This window comes from Propithecus coquereli, unplaced genomic scaffold (genome assembly GCF_000956105.1).
Source record: "Propithecus coquereli isolate 6110/MARCELLA unplaced genomic scaffold, Pcoq_1.0 Scaffold137, whole genome shotgun sequence".
NCBI classification, from domain to species: domain Eukaryota; kingdom Metazoa; phylum Chordata; class Mammalia; order Primates; family Indriidae; genus Propithecus; species Propithecus coquereli.
In genome coordinates, this window is record NW_012137969.1 from 215,191 (window position 1) to 228,634 (window position 13,444).

The window sequence follows — 13,444 nt, forward strand, 5'->3', positions numbered from 1 at the left end:
ATTCTCTGGGCCACAAGCCCCTGTCTCGCCCCTGCGAGAGGTGGGGGTGGGATGATTCCTCCAGGAGCTGCGGAGGGAGGAGGCGCCACTTATTGGACTGAGTCGTTTCTCCTGTGACGGGGGAGGAAGAGGGGCCTTGAAGGGCAAGAAGTGGGCACCTTGGGGCTTAGAGTTGCAATGTGGGGGGCAGCCAGGGCACCCCTAACCCATAGCCTGCTATGGGGTGTGGACCACCTGGCTTCGCACCTGACCCTGCCGCTGACCAAATGGGAGAGGAGCGAGTGGCCTTCCCCGTCGGTGCGTTTTTCGGTGCTGGGTGATGTTGGGGTCAGGAACGGAGTGTGTGTCTCCTCGGTCTGGCTAGTAGGCTGCCCTTCTCTTGCTCACTGATTTCTTAGTCCTAATCCCTACCTGGACTTGTCTCTATCCGTTTTTTTGTTTTTTAGTAGTTTGTTTTATCTTTTGGGTTTCTCATCTGACGCTTCCCACCGACCTCATTGCTCAGAGTGCAGTATTAGGGCGAGACTCTCCCACTGCCTCCCTCCATGAATGTATTTATCCTTCCTGCCCTGGGGAACTAGGGAGGAGCTGTCTCTTTCCCCATCTGTCCCCAGAGAGATGACTTTTTTTTTTTTTTTTTTTTGCACCAAAGTGGCAACTGGGTCAGTGTTGGGGAATCAAGCTGGCCTCGAGGTGGAAGGGCCCCTCCACCTGTTTCTCCCTGGTCTGGACAGTGTTAGCATCCGTGAAAAGACAATATTCTCTCTAAAGCAATAAGGGGGTAATGGGCCGGGGATGTCTTGATGCTGCTGGCCCCCAACTCCCCCTTCCCTCTCGCCAGTGTTGGCACATCCGCATCTGTGTTGGCGTTTCCAAGGTGTAGGGGAGACTCCTGTTGTGACTGAATGTAACTGCCCCTGCCCCTGCGCAGCCAATGCAGGGGAGGGGGGGACACTTCCTGTCTCTTCCTGCCCCTTCCCCCAGCTAAAGAGACTTTGAATTTAGGGGGCCCATGAGCCTGGAGAGGCCTTAACCCTGTGAGGAAGTGTAGGGGGAGCCCTCTCCCACCCCATCCCCTTCTGAGAGTGGTCAATGTTTACAAGCCCCTGAGCCCCCTGCCCAGGGACTCAGACCTGTTGCTGTCCTTCCCCAGCCCGTCTTCCTGGGCCCCAGCTGCCCCCTGCCCTTCCTGGGGTTGGGGTTGGTGCAGGGGCCACTCCGTGTTCCCTCATCTGCCCTGTGCCCACAATCTTCCTCACTGTGTGACTTCCCTTTCTTTTACTTGCCCCTGTAAATACTCCTCTCTCCCAATAAAACTTGTGTGTGTTCTCCCTTTCTGAGTCAGCTACTGTCTTTACTTGGGGGAAGGGGCATTAGGGATGAGCACCTAACTCAGGGCAGGGGCTGCTCTGGTCAGCAGCATAACCAGGCACAAGGACAGTGGAGGCTGTGTCTAGAACACCTGTGGCCCTGCTGGGCAGAGGCTTCCTTACCTAGGACTTCAGCTTTGCTCTGAGGAAGAGTGCCCCCCCCCCCAATCTGCCTTCAGGAACGAGAAAGACACAAGCAAGGGTGGAGACCAGGTACAGAGTTGGAATTGGTTCCTTTATGGAAAAACTGAAAATATAATAAAAATTAAAATAAAACCAGTTTTAAAAAAGCCAGCCCCTGGAGTTTCCACCTTCTGCCTCTGGCCCTCCAGAGGGGTGAGGCCCCGACCCCAGGGCAGCAAAAGGATGAGGGCCTTCTGCCCCCTCCTCTTCCCCCATTCCATCCCATCTTCATCTCCACAGTGGGGGCCCCGGGAGGAACCAAACCTGGGTGGGGGAGCAGGGACCCAAGGCCCCATGGCCTGGGGAAGGAGGCTTGGTGTGTACCCAGCCCCAAAGCTCCCGGCCTGTAGTGTGGGCGTGGGCAGGGCCCCTCCCGGCCTGGGCCCAGCTGGGGTTGGGGCAGTTAGTTCCAGATCTTGAGGAAGGAGTCCCAGGAGCCTGTGGCCACAGCCATGCCATCGTCAGTGACCCCAAGGCAGCTCACACGGTTGTCATGGCCAGCAAGGACACCTGTGAGGAAGACAGACCTCAGAACTTACTTGGCCAGGGTTCCCCATCCCTACCTGCCCTGCCAGGCACCCTGGTCTCACCTGCACGGTCGCCCTTCATGGCATCCCAGATGTTGCAGTTGAAGTCGTCATAGCCAGCAAGCAGCAGCCGGCCACTGCGTGAGAAGGCAACAGAGGTGATGCCACAGATGATGTTGTCATGGGAATACATAAGGAGCTCCTGGTCGGCCCGCAGGTCAAAAAGGCGGCACGTGGCATCATCAGAGCCAGTGGTGAAGGCGTAGCCATTGGGGAAGAACTGCAGGACACAGGGCCAGGGTGGGATGAGGGCACGGAGCAGGGCCAGGAGCCTCGTCAGGAGGGGCTGGCCTGGCTCGCCCTGGAACTTACAGCCACAGCATTGATGTCGGATTCATGGCCGATGAAGGTCTGTCGGCACATAGAATCCCGCACGTCCCACAGCTTGATGGAGGCATCACAGGCACCCGACACAAAGGTGCGGCCATCAGGGGCCAGTGACAGGGACATCACATCCCCACTGTGTCCAGCAAAACCCACGGTCTGCTGGCCTGTCTCAATGTCCCACAGGGCACTGGAGAGGTGACAGGAAGGAAAAGATAGAGATGGGGTGAAGGACGGAATCCTGCTCCCCATCCCCTCCACCACATGGGCCCAGCCCTGTCAGAGCACCTAAGGACGGGACCCCAGGAGCCTGCTCTTGTCCCAGGTCAAAGAGCCTTAGTTGGGGACGGGGCCCATCCCTCCCCCATCCTCTTGGCACCCTCCAGGAAAGGGAAGCTAGGGTGTGTGCTGCATGCTGAGCACAGAGTGGCCCCGGACTGAGGCAGGAAGTGTGGGTTCACCCAGACTGCCCAGCTCTGGCAGGGACTCACCAGGTGGTATCCCCAGAGCTGGTAATGATTTGGTTGTCATCCAGGAAGCGGCAGCACGACAGGTACCCTAGGGAAAGGGGCTGGTCAGCCAGGTTCAGACAGAGAGGGCAGCACAACTCCGGCCCCCACGACAGTGCTCGTGCCCAGCCAGGGCCCTCTCACCAGTGTGGCCAGGCAGCTCCCGGCTGACCCTGACATTGCCCTCGCGAGTCTTGAGGCTATAGATGGAGCAGATGTTGTCCAACCCCCCACAGGCCACAAAGTTCCCTGAGGGCGCGTAGGCACAGGTCATGACCCAGGAGGAGCGCAGCGGGATGGCGTGGACCTAGGGAGGAGGGGCAGTGCTCAGGGTCAGAGCCAGCCAGGGCCCTGCCACCCACCCCTCCCCAGGTACCACCTCTACCTTGTTGGTGGTGTAGCTGTCCCAGATGATAAGCTTCCCATCCTGGGAGGCGCTGACCAGCAGCCTGGGGGATGGCACACAGAGAGGCACAGGGCTCAGGTGAGAAGCCTTTCTCTGGAGGCAGGACACCCTCCCCCTCTCTGATCGGGCAGGAGGCTCTTCCAAGACAACCCCAGTAGCAGCCCAGAAGTTCCTGTTGGGATGGCCCTGCTCCCCCCCTCTCCGTGTGGGGATCACAGTCTTCCCAAATGCACCTCGGGAATACGGGTGTGCTGCTCATCCTGCCAGATCTGCCCCACCTGCTGTAAGTCAGCCCACAGCACTTGAACACAAAAGCTCAGCACAGAGCCCCAACCCAACCGCGCACACACACCTTGAGTCTGTCCCCCAATGCATGGCATAGATTTTTGCCAGGTGCCCACGGAGGGTCCTCCGTGTCCTCATCTGGATTCTCCCCACTGGGTCCAGCCCAGCTGTGATCTGGAGGTGGAGGCAGAATGAGCTCAGGGAGGCAGCAGGACCCCACTGAGCAGCACGCCTGCAACCTCACCCGCCCACGCCTCCAGTCCTGCCTGGGATTCATCTCACCTGGGTCAGTGTTGAATCCCCACATGCTTTTCGGGCGTCCTGTAAGAGATGGCAGAGCCAGGCAGAGAGAAGCAGGAGAGAAGACAGGTGGGAGAGGAGAGGGAGGGAAACAGGAGACAGGAGTGGAGACGTTGAGACACTGAGAGATGAGGGGGCCCGCCCTCCCCCACCCCAAAAACCCGACCCCGCCCACTCCAGGGCGCTGGGCAGCAGTACACATAAGCCACCCAGCCCTGCCCGCTTGGCCTCCCCAACCCAGCCGGCCAGGCCCTCACCCGGATCTGATTCCGGAGCTGCTCGGCCTCCTGTCTCAGTTGCTCCAGCTCACTCATGGCGCCGGGCCCGTGGGGCGGGGCTGGGGGCGGCTGGGGGCCGCGGGACGGGGGCTGGGGGAGGCAGCTCCTGGCCGCTGGCCCGAGGCCTGGGGGATGCAGGGCTGACGTCAGGCCCCAAGGCCGCCAGGGAAGAAGGGGGAAAGGCGGGGTTGATGTTCGGCCCGGAAGGGGTAAGCACCGAAGGGGGGAGGGAGCGGCAGCGGTGGCCGAGTTCGCCGGGGCAGAACCGGGGTCTCTGGCACCAGAGAGGTGTTGCCGAGGTGTAGGCCCAGGACTAGCCGACTTCCCCAATCTTCCTCCCGCCCCCCGGAAACGGAGCGGGAAGTGCAAGAGGAAGCGCAGGGGAAACCCCTCCCCCCTCGGACAGCAGCCCGGGCGGGACACCCGAGGCAGGAACTGGTTGGGGGGGAGTCCCTTCGAAAACAGACCTGGCGCCCGCCCCAGCCCGCACAGGCACCACCCTCCAAGCACCTAATTTTAAAAGGGGCGGTGCCTCTTTAAATTCACCCCACACGCCGCACACCCTCCACACACACCCCCAGCTTCCACGGTGGGGGGAGACCAGAGGGGAAAGCTGGGCTGTTCGTGGGGTTGCCTAGGCAACCGTCACCCGGACTGAGAGCACCTCATTGGTGAAGTGCCCCCACCCTAGCCCCGTTGTCAAGGCAACCGCATCCACGGCAGAGACCTGTAGGGTGGGTGACCCCACCCCCGGACCCATCGCCCCCGCCCGACCCTGCCTCCCACCCCTCCCCAGAACAGGCCAGGGTGGCTGTTTACAGGATTTGGGAAAAGCCGATTGGGCACTAATAGGTTCGGGACGGCTCACCCCGGATAATCCCCAGACCGGCTGCGCCCCATTAGCCGTCCACCGTGGGTGGGGGCGAGAGTGGCGGGGAAGGCAGCCCCAAACCGCTGCTCCCTCCAGCGCCGAGGCCGCCCGCCCGCCGCGCCCGCAGAAGGCCCGTGGGAGCCGCTCTCGAGTAATTAGGGCTCCGAAGAGAGGTCCCCGGCCCAGAGGCGCGGAGCTGCTCTGTCCCAGGCGTCAGCCGGCAGCCCCAGGCGGCCCGGCCCCTGCGCCCTCGGCACCCCAGGGGCCCATCCTCGGGCCTGGCTGGCTCCTCCCGGGCCGAAGTCCTGCCCCCCCTTGGACACCTGTGTGATCTAGCCGTGCACACCGCACTCTGCCGACCCAGGCGTCCCCCACCCAGCTCCCACTTCCCCACAGGCACTGGGCGTTCCTCTTCCCCACTGACATTTCCCCTTGAGTTCAGCTTTCTACGCCAGTGCCAGGGGATGCCCCTCGAAAACGGGGGCAAAGGGACAGAAATCCCTACATTACCCCACCTCACCCCCAGGTCCGGACAAAGCGCCTCCCTTCCAGCTGCCAGCAGCCCAGGCCGGGCGGCAACGCCAGAGGCCCGGGGCAGAAGGAAGCAGGCCAGGAGGAAGCCGCTGGGGGTGGGGGCGACACTCCCAGCCTCAGTTCCCATCACCCTCCAGGGCCCCCTCAGCAGCCCCCGAATTTGGGGGATACAGCAGCCAGGGCCTCATAGAGAAATGGGGGTGCCACCATTTTCGCAGGTCTGCTGGGGCGAAGAGGAGGAGACAGGGGAGGGTCCCCGGATCTGGCAGCTGGAAGGCGCGGGCTAGTGCCGCGCTGCGAAGCGCAGTGGGCCTGGCCCTCCAGCCCCCACGACCTCCATTTTGCCCAAAAGAAAGCTGGGCGGGAGACAGACACCTGGAAGCTAGGCTTGGGGTTAGGACCTGTAAAGGAGGAATAGGGTGACGAAGTCTCCGGTATCGGGTAGGGGGCCACAAACCACGGGCAGAACCCCAATCGGGGTAGGGTGGAGACGAAGCGAAGGGTGGCTCGCGGCCTTGCCTGTTTCTCCCCAGATTCTGCAGTTTTGCAAGGCGAATGCCGGCAGGGGTGCGAAGCAGGGGGACACGAGGGGTGCCACCTGGGACAGTCGGGAGGGTGGTGGTGGGGAAAGGGGGCGGGACGGGGCCTAGAGGAAGCCCGGAATTGAGCCCCCCAACTTCTAAGGGAGCAAGAGGCAGGCGGGGCTGGGATGGGGTCTGGGGTCAGGCAAAATGCCGCTGATGGTGCGGGGAGCGCATGCATTAATGGGGAAAGGGGTCCCCCAGTTCCCCTTCCGGGTTTGGAAGCGACGGGGCCGAAGGAAGGGAGGGGAGGTCTGGGGAGTTACGTCCGTTCCCAAGAGGCCAGACCGGGGAGACAGAAGGAATAGAGGTTCCCCCATGGGAATTTGGGGCTGGGGGGCATAAGGACTCCTTTTGTCAGCGGAGGTACCTGTGGCGGTGGGACTCTGCGAAGGGGTCGCTAGAGGAGCGCGGGAGGTCCTGTCTTCCTCCGCGGCGGAGGCGGCAGCAGCAGCGACGCGGATGGATTTCCTCAGTCACCCCAACTCAACCGTCCAGCGCTGCTCTCCCCAGAGCGGAGGGATCCCGCCCGCCAGTGACGCGGCCGTCGCCGCCGCGCCCAGGGCCCGGCTGGACGATACCAACTACTTACTGGGGGGAGGCCAGAAGAGAAAACACCACTTAAGGGGCAAAGACTGACTCAGTCACAACTAAGGTAGTACGACACACTATTTCGACGCAAATGGGACCAAAAAAAAATGGTTTGCTCCCAAAAAGGAGTAAGGCGTCCCCCTGGGGCCGGCAGAGGTGGTACACGCATAGGGGAGGGTGAGACGGCTCTCTGGTCACGTGATAGACCTCCAGCCCCTCCCGGATTGGGTGGATCCAGACTGGGAAGGGGAGCTCGACGGCCCAGTTCTCGGTTGGACCACGCCCCTGCCCTGGATAGGCCCCGCCCCTCTTCAGGGGGCGGAGCCTGAGAAATCTGGACCGCTGAGGACAGAGCCCGCCTCGAGGTAGCAGAAGGAAAGAACAGCGATTCCGATCGTCCCCTGAGCAGGGGTGGGTGAGGGCTGGTGCTGACCCCTGGGAATGCCATAAGAGCCCTGCCTAGACAGTTCCTTAGCGTTGCCCAGGTTTTTATAGACCCCATTACAGGGTCGCATGCCACCACAATAGCAACTCATTTATTGAGTTCCATACTTACGTTATTTAATCCTCACAACATTGTGAAGTACTAGCACTACCCCTTTTCTAGCAGTGGAAATAGACCGAAGGCTGCAGAGTTAAGATATGAACCCAGACAGCCTTAACGATTTTGCTGTGCGATTACAGTACATCTATACCAGCTTCTAGATGGAATCCCCCTGGGGACCATTCCAATAATGGGACAAGAATGTAAGCATAGGCCTGCTTCCGTTTCCACACCTGTTAAATGGGAGTGTTGACGGCCATCTGCCCTGCAAATCTCTTGGACTGTTGTGATACCATAGAATGTGAAAATGCTTTAGAAATTTCAAGTCAACGAATAGCCTCCATTGATTCCTTGCAATTTAAAAGTACCAAAACACGCTATTCATTTAGTCCCTGTTAAAGGCGGTACAAATATTTTTGAAAAGCATAATTTTTTAAAGAAAATAAGAAAAACAGTCACATTCTTAGTTATGCACAAATTCTATGTATGTGCACCTACTAATTCAATGACATATTAGCAATAGATAATAGATGTCAATTAGATGTTAGACTTTGGAAGGGCCCTCATAGATAATTTACTTCAATTTCCTCAATCTACAGACTGGCACAGTGACTTCCCTAAAGTCACTTAAAAAACTAGCAGCTGAGGACTAGAACCCAATTTTGTCAATCTCTATAGGGCATCTGATGCTGCTTCCTCTCACTTTGGTTTCGGTGATAATATGTTTTCCTGTTTTAGCTCATTCAGCTAATGTTTACTGAGCCCCAGTGATGTATCAGGCACCATCCTAGGCAATGAGGATACAACTGTGAACAACAGGTGCAGCCTCTCAGCCTGCAGCGAACTTACCATCTACAGAGAGCACAGATGGTAGGTAGATGGGCACTGAAATAACAATTCATGCTGGTGGCCTAGAGGTGCCGTTTACTGGGAACAGAACATCGGAGTGGGGTTACATTTTGGGGGGAAGATCAAGAGTTTTAGATTTGACAGTTTTCGGTTTGAGGTGCCCAGGAAGTGCCAGGAGAAATGTTCAATAGGCAGCTATAGAAGCAGGTCTGGGTCTCAGCAGAGAAATCTGGGTTGGAATGGAGCCCCGAGAGCGAGTGGCACATTCGAGCAGATGAAGTCATAAAGAGGCTTAGCGAAAAGATGAGATGGCCTAAGACCAAGCTCTGAGGAACTCCAACATTTAGAGGTCGGCTGGAGAACAAGCTGCCAAAGGAGAAGCCAGAGAGCTAAGAAGAAAAATAGGAGAATGAGGAGTTCTGGAACCCAATAGAAAAGAGTGTTCCAGAGAGGAAATGGTAAGCTGTGTTGAATGCTGCAGAGAGATGAAGCAGGACTGGGCTGAGAAGTGTGCAAAGGATTGGATACCGTGGAGGCCACTGGTAACTTTGTCCAGAGCATTTGCAGTGGTTGCTCAGGCCAGGAGTCTGCTTGCAGTGAGCTGCTGGTGAGTAAGAAATGAGGCAATGAAGATAGCAAAAGTGGCCAGGGTTTGGGGAATCTTGGCTTGGGAGCAGGGTATAGAAAGCTGGGACAACAGTGGAAGAGAATGTAGAGTCCAGATATCTGGGAGGGTTTTTTGGGGTGTTTTTGGTGGACAGGAAGTAGGATTTATTGGTGGGTATGAGTAAGGAGGGGCAGCACAGAGGAAGCCCTCATGAGCACAGGGCCTGCCACTTGTCCAGAGGGCCACGATTGGGGATGTATTTCACCCCACAGCCATCTGGGATGGACCACTTCTTAGCCACCATGTCTTCAAACTCATTTGCATTAAACTTGGTAAAGCCCCACTTCTTTGAGATGTGGATCTTCTGGTGGCCAGGGACCTTGAACTTGGCCTTGTGCAGGGCCTCAATCATATGCTCCTTGTTCTGCAGTTTAGTGCGAATGGACATGATGACTTGGTCAATGTGAAGCCTGGCCACAGCGCTCTGGGGCTTTCCAAAGGCACTGTGCATACCTGTTTCGATCCTAGATTGGTGACAGCACAAGGTCTGACACATGAACATACATCAGAAAGGACTATCTCCAAGGTCCCTTAGAGGAACCATTGCCAGATATTTGGTTCTAGGAGCTTGCTTAGATGATAATGGGAAGGACAGTAGGAGAGAGGGAGGTGGTGGGGATGACCAATGGGTGACTAACTTGTCTGAGAAAGTAGAAGCCCGGGAGCACAAGTGGAAGACATGGCTCTGATGGGTCCCAGGTCCTCCTTCCTCTAACTGTTCTCTCTTGGCCTGTCCTCCTCCTTGGGGCATTCTGTAAAAAAACAAAACAAGGAACCTCTGTTGTTTTTTCCAGAATGCTGACACTTTGGCCTCCTCTTCTCTTCACATTATTCGTCAGTGACTTTATCCACTACTGTGACTTTACACCCTAATGGCTCATAACTCTCCAACCTCTATCTCCAGCCCAGATGTCACTTCCCCATGTGCAGACATGGTTCCTGTCCAACTGCAGATGGAGTATCTCCACTTGGATGCTCAGGGACAGTACTGTGCTGGTGTCAGCTCGTGCCAGCTCACAGGAGCCCATTGTGCACCTCTCTTCCCAACTCCTCACTCAGCAAAGTCATGTTGATAGTGGTAATTTGAATTCATCCATGGTGGGAGTATTTACATCATACAAATTGGCAAATGCTTTAGATCAGGGCTTCCCCCTCCATGGTTGTTAAAACATTTACTACACACTGCTGTTCACAGACATCTCACACCCAACATATTCAAAACTAAATTAATCATCTTTCCCCACACCCCACACTGCCCAGCCTTATCCCTTCCCTGGATCTCTTGGCCCAGTTAGTGGCACCACCATCCACCCAGAGACTTTGCACTCCCTCATTCCCCAAAGCCAAAGGATGGTCAGCAATTAAGGTATACTCAAAGCTGCTATAACAAAGAATCCCCAAAATTTAGTGACTTAAGCAACAACCCCAAAATAGATACTCCAAGACTGTGGGGCATCCCTGCCATCTTCGACATGTGGCTTCCAAGCCAGGCGCCGTGGCTCACACCTGTAATCCTAGCACTCTGGGGAGGCCAAGGCAGGAGGATCGCTTGAGCCTAGGAATTTGAGGTTGCAGGGAGCTGTGATGACGCCACTGCACTCTAGCCAGAGCGACAGAGTGAGACTCCATCTCAAAAAAAAAAAAAAAAAAAAAAAAAAAGGCTTCCATCTCTGTCCAGCATAGCCCAAGCAGCAATCACCATCACATCTGAATCTCACCCATTGGAAAATGGCGTGGGTGAGAAGCACAAGTTCTTTCCTGATCAAGGACACCACTGCTCAGAAGTTGGGCAGTTGCAAGGAAGGCTGGGATATGTAGTCTCTAGCCATGTATGCAGCTAAAACAATTAATAAACAAAGAAGGGCAATGGTTATTGGTGTAAGGATAGCAGTCTACGTCATTGGTGGATACATCCTATTCATGCTACCTCTTGAATATTGATTAAATCCCGTCCCTTCTACTGTATGCCAGCTGTTGTCACCGTGGTTCTTGCTTATTTCCTGGCATCTAAGAGAGTTCCTCTCTAATCAACCTACCAAAGAGCTGCCAGAGATATCTTTCTAAAATGCAAATTGGATAGCTAACTTTCCTGTTCCAAACCATGCTGTAGTTCCCCAGTGATTCCATGAGAAGGGCCAGCTTCTTTGCATGACACTCAGGCCGGGTCTTGTCCCCTCAGAATGCCATTCATCCCCTGCTCCAACTCCACTTCCTTGTCTGCCAGAAAAATTCAGGACATTTTCTGGGGCTTAGTTTCAATATTGCCTCCTTGACCACACTGTTGTTTGTGTCCACTGCAATGCTGGCTTCATTCCTACTGCAGCCTTTACTGGACTGTGTATTTCTGGGCACTTGCCACCTGCGCTGGGCCAGGGACTCCCCGGGAAGCCAAGGCGCTTGGCTTATTTGGCAGAAGGCTGGGTGAGAGCTCAGCCCGCATGGAAGAGACCCTCACAAGATGCCAAATCATTGCCAAGACCTGGGGTCTGAGGGGCCTGACCCTGGCCCTAGCACCTGGGACATCACTACCAGGTGCTCAGGTTTGGCCAAGCTGAAGGTAGGCATGGAGTGTGAGAACCTCTGGCTGACTTTATTGAATTAATTAGTTAATCATCCATCTTCCTGGGTGGACATTAAACTCTAGGAGAGTCACATCAAGTTCTATGAGCCATTTTATTCCCAGTGCCTATGAGGCACATAGAGAACATTTATGGAATGAATAAAAACATGACAACATTTGTGCCAGAATCACACTTTTCATGTGTCTCAGTTCCAATCTCATCCCTGTCGCCAGCTGAGTGATTTTGGGCAAGTCTCTATGCCTTTGTTTCCCCTGAAAAATGGGGATAATAATTGGGTTGTTATGAAGATTAAATGACTTAATATTCGTAAGGCACTTATAACAATGCCTGGCACGTAATAGATGCTTTGTGTCTTCTAAATAAAAACAGAGTTGCAGGCACAAACCAGTTGGCCTTTGATTATTTTCCAGCCTCATCTCCCCCTGACACTGGCCTTGGCCTCTGCTGTCAGCTCATATCCAACTCTCCTTTCTATACCAAGCTTCTATTTCCATGTATTGTGGAAGTTTTCATGTCTCTAGACCTTTGCACATGCTGCTCTCTGTGTGGAAGACTATTCCCACCTTTCACCTATGAATCCCTCTTCATCCTTCACAATTCAACTCAAATTTCACTTCTAGAAGCCTTCCTGGACTCTCAGAGACAGGTAGCCCCTCCTTCCTCTGGCCGTCATCTCATCTCACTTTTGTGCATGTTTGTGCTCCCCACGGCACAAAATCTCCTTGAGAACAGGGGTATACTGTATCTTAAATACCTCAGTATTCCTTCCCAAGCCTAGCACAGTGCCTGCCATACAGTAGGCATAAAAGATGTTTGTTGAATCAATGAATAGACAAGTGAAATGTATTAATTACTATGCCTTAGCCACTTCTATAATACACTAGAATTTTTATTTTTTTTTTATTTTTAACTTTTTGGAGATAGAGTCTCACTCTGTTGGCCATGCATGAGAGTAGTGGCCTCATCATAGCTCACTGCAAGCTCAAATTCCTGGGATCAAGTGATCCTCCTGCCTCAGCCTCCCAAGTAGCTGGGACTACAGGCATGAGCCACCACATCCAACTTATTTTTCTATTTTTCTATAGAGACAGGGTTTGGCTCTTGCTCAGGCTGGTCTTGAACTTCTAACTTCAAGCAATCCTCCCACCTCGGCCTTCAAAAGTGCTAGAATTACAGGCTTGAGCCACTGCACCCAGCCAATACACTAGCATTTTATATCAGATCCCATGACAAATAAACATTGGCCATAGTTGACTGAGAGGTAAATCAAGTCTAGCCCTGTAGTCAACCAACTATAGCTTTTCCTCCAGCCATGAAAGCAAAATTCACTTCTGATTACCAGATGGACTGTAGGCTTCTAACTTATGCATAATAATATTAAAGTCTCAAAAAACTCCTCAGAGACACTCTTAGGCCCCATTGTTTGCTGAATAGTCTTAGGTGCCCAGCTCTCAGCCAGGCACTGACTCTGGCATCAGCTGGAGTCCTCACTACCAGCTGTCCCACGGATGGAGACAGCAAAGTTTGGTGAGGAACACGGAGGTGTTATGAGACAGGGTCATATCTCAACTGGCTGATAAGAAATGTGGGCTCTAGCCCTGACTCTGACCCCAGTGGGCTGTGTGACCCAGGACAGGGCCCAGCCCTAGCTGGAGAAACCCATCTGTAAAATCCAGTGGTTGTTAGGAGGCCAAGGTGGGAGGATCACTTGAGCCCAGGAGTTTGAGGTTACAGTGAGCTATCATTGTGCCACTGCACTCCACTCACAACGGAGCAAGACCCTGTCTCTATGAAAAAAAAAAAAATCCTGGGATTGGATCCATAATCAGTAAGGTTTCTTCTGAGTGGGAAAGTTTCTGAATCTGAGATGAGATGACTGTGGGGGAGGGGGAGAAGGAATAGTGGGAACTGACAAGATCAACTCCATGGGAAGTGCGGCAACATCATTACATGTCAACAAAGGAGAGGTGTGAGCGATGAATA

At 54.7% G+C, this 13,444-nt stretch overlaps 2 protein-coding genes across 2 annotated transcripts; both read right to left on the bottom strand.

Annotated features, from left to right (window-relative positions):
• Positions 1-1,584: 1,584 nt before the first annotated feature.
• On the bottom strand, positions 1,585-6,765 carry GNB2 (guanine nucleotide binding protein (G protein), beta polypeptide 2). Its single transcript, XM_012639038.1, has 10 exons — positions 6,599-6,765; positions 4,222-4,367; positions 3,947-3,985; positions 3,732-3,838; positions 3,359-3,422; positions 3,118-3,280; positions 2,956-3,022; positions 2,453-2,654; positions 2,144-2,360; positions 1,585-2,063 (listed from the first exon to the last, which is right to left on the bottom strand). Exons 2-10 carry the CDS (start codon positions 4,276-4,278, stop codon positions 1,957-1,959), a joined length of 1,023 nt encoding a protein of 340 aa, XP_012494492.1. The 5' UTR covers positions 4,279-4,367; positions 6,599-6,765; the 3' UTR covers positions 1,585-1,956.
• Positions 6,766-8,964: 2,199 nt separating this feature from the next.
• Positions 8,965-9,337, bottom strand: LOC105805977 (60S ribosomal protein L10-like). The gene has a single exon (XM_012638958.1). It carries the CDS (start codon positions 9,328-9,330, stop codon positions 9,028-9,030), a length of 303 nt encoding a protein of 100 aa, XP_012494412.1. The 5' UTR covers positions 9,331-9,337; the 3' UTR covers positions 8,965-9,027.
• Between the last annotated feature and the right edge of the window lie 4,107 nt (positions 9,338-13,444).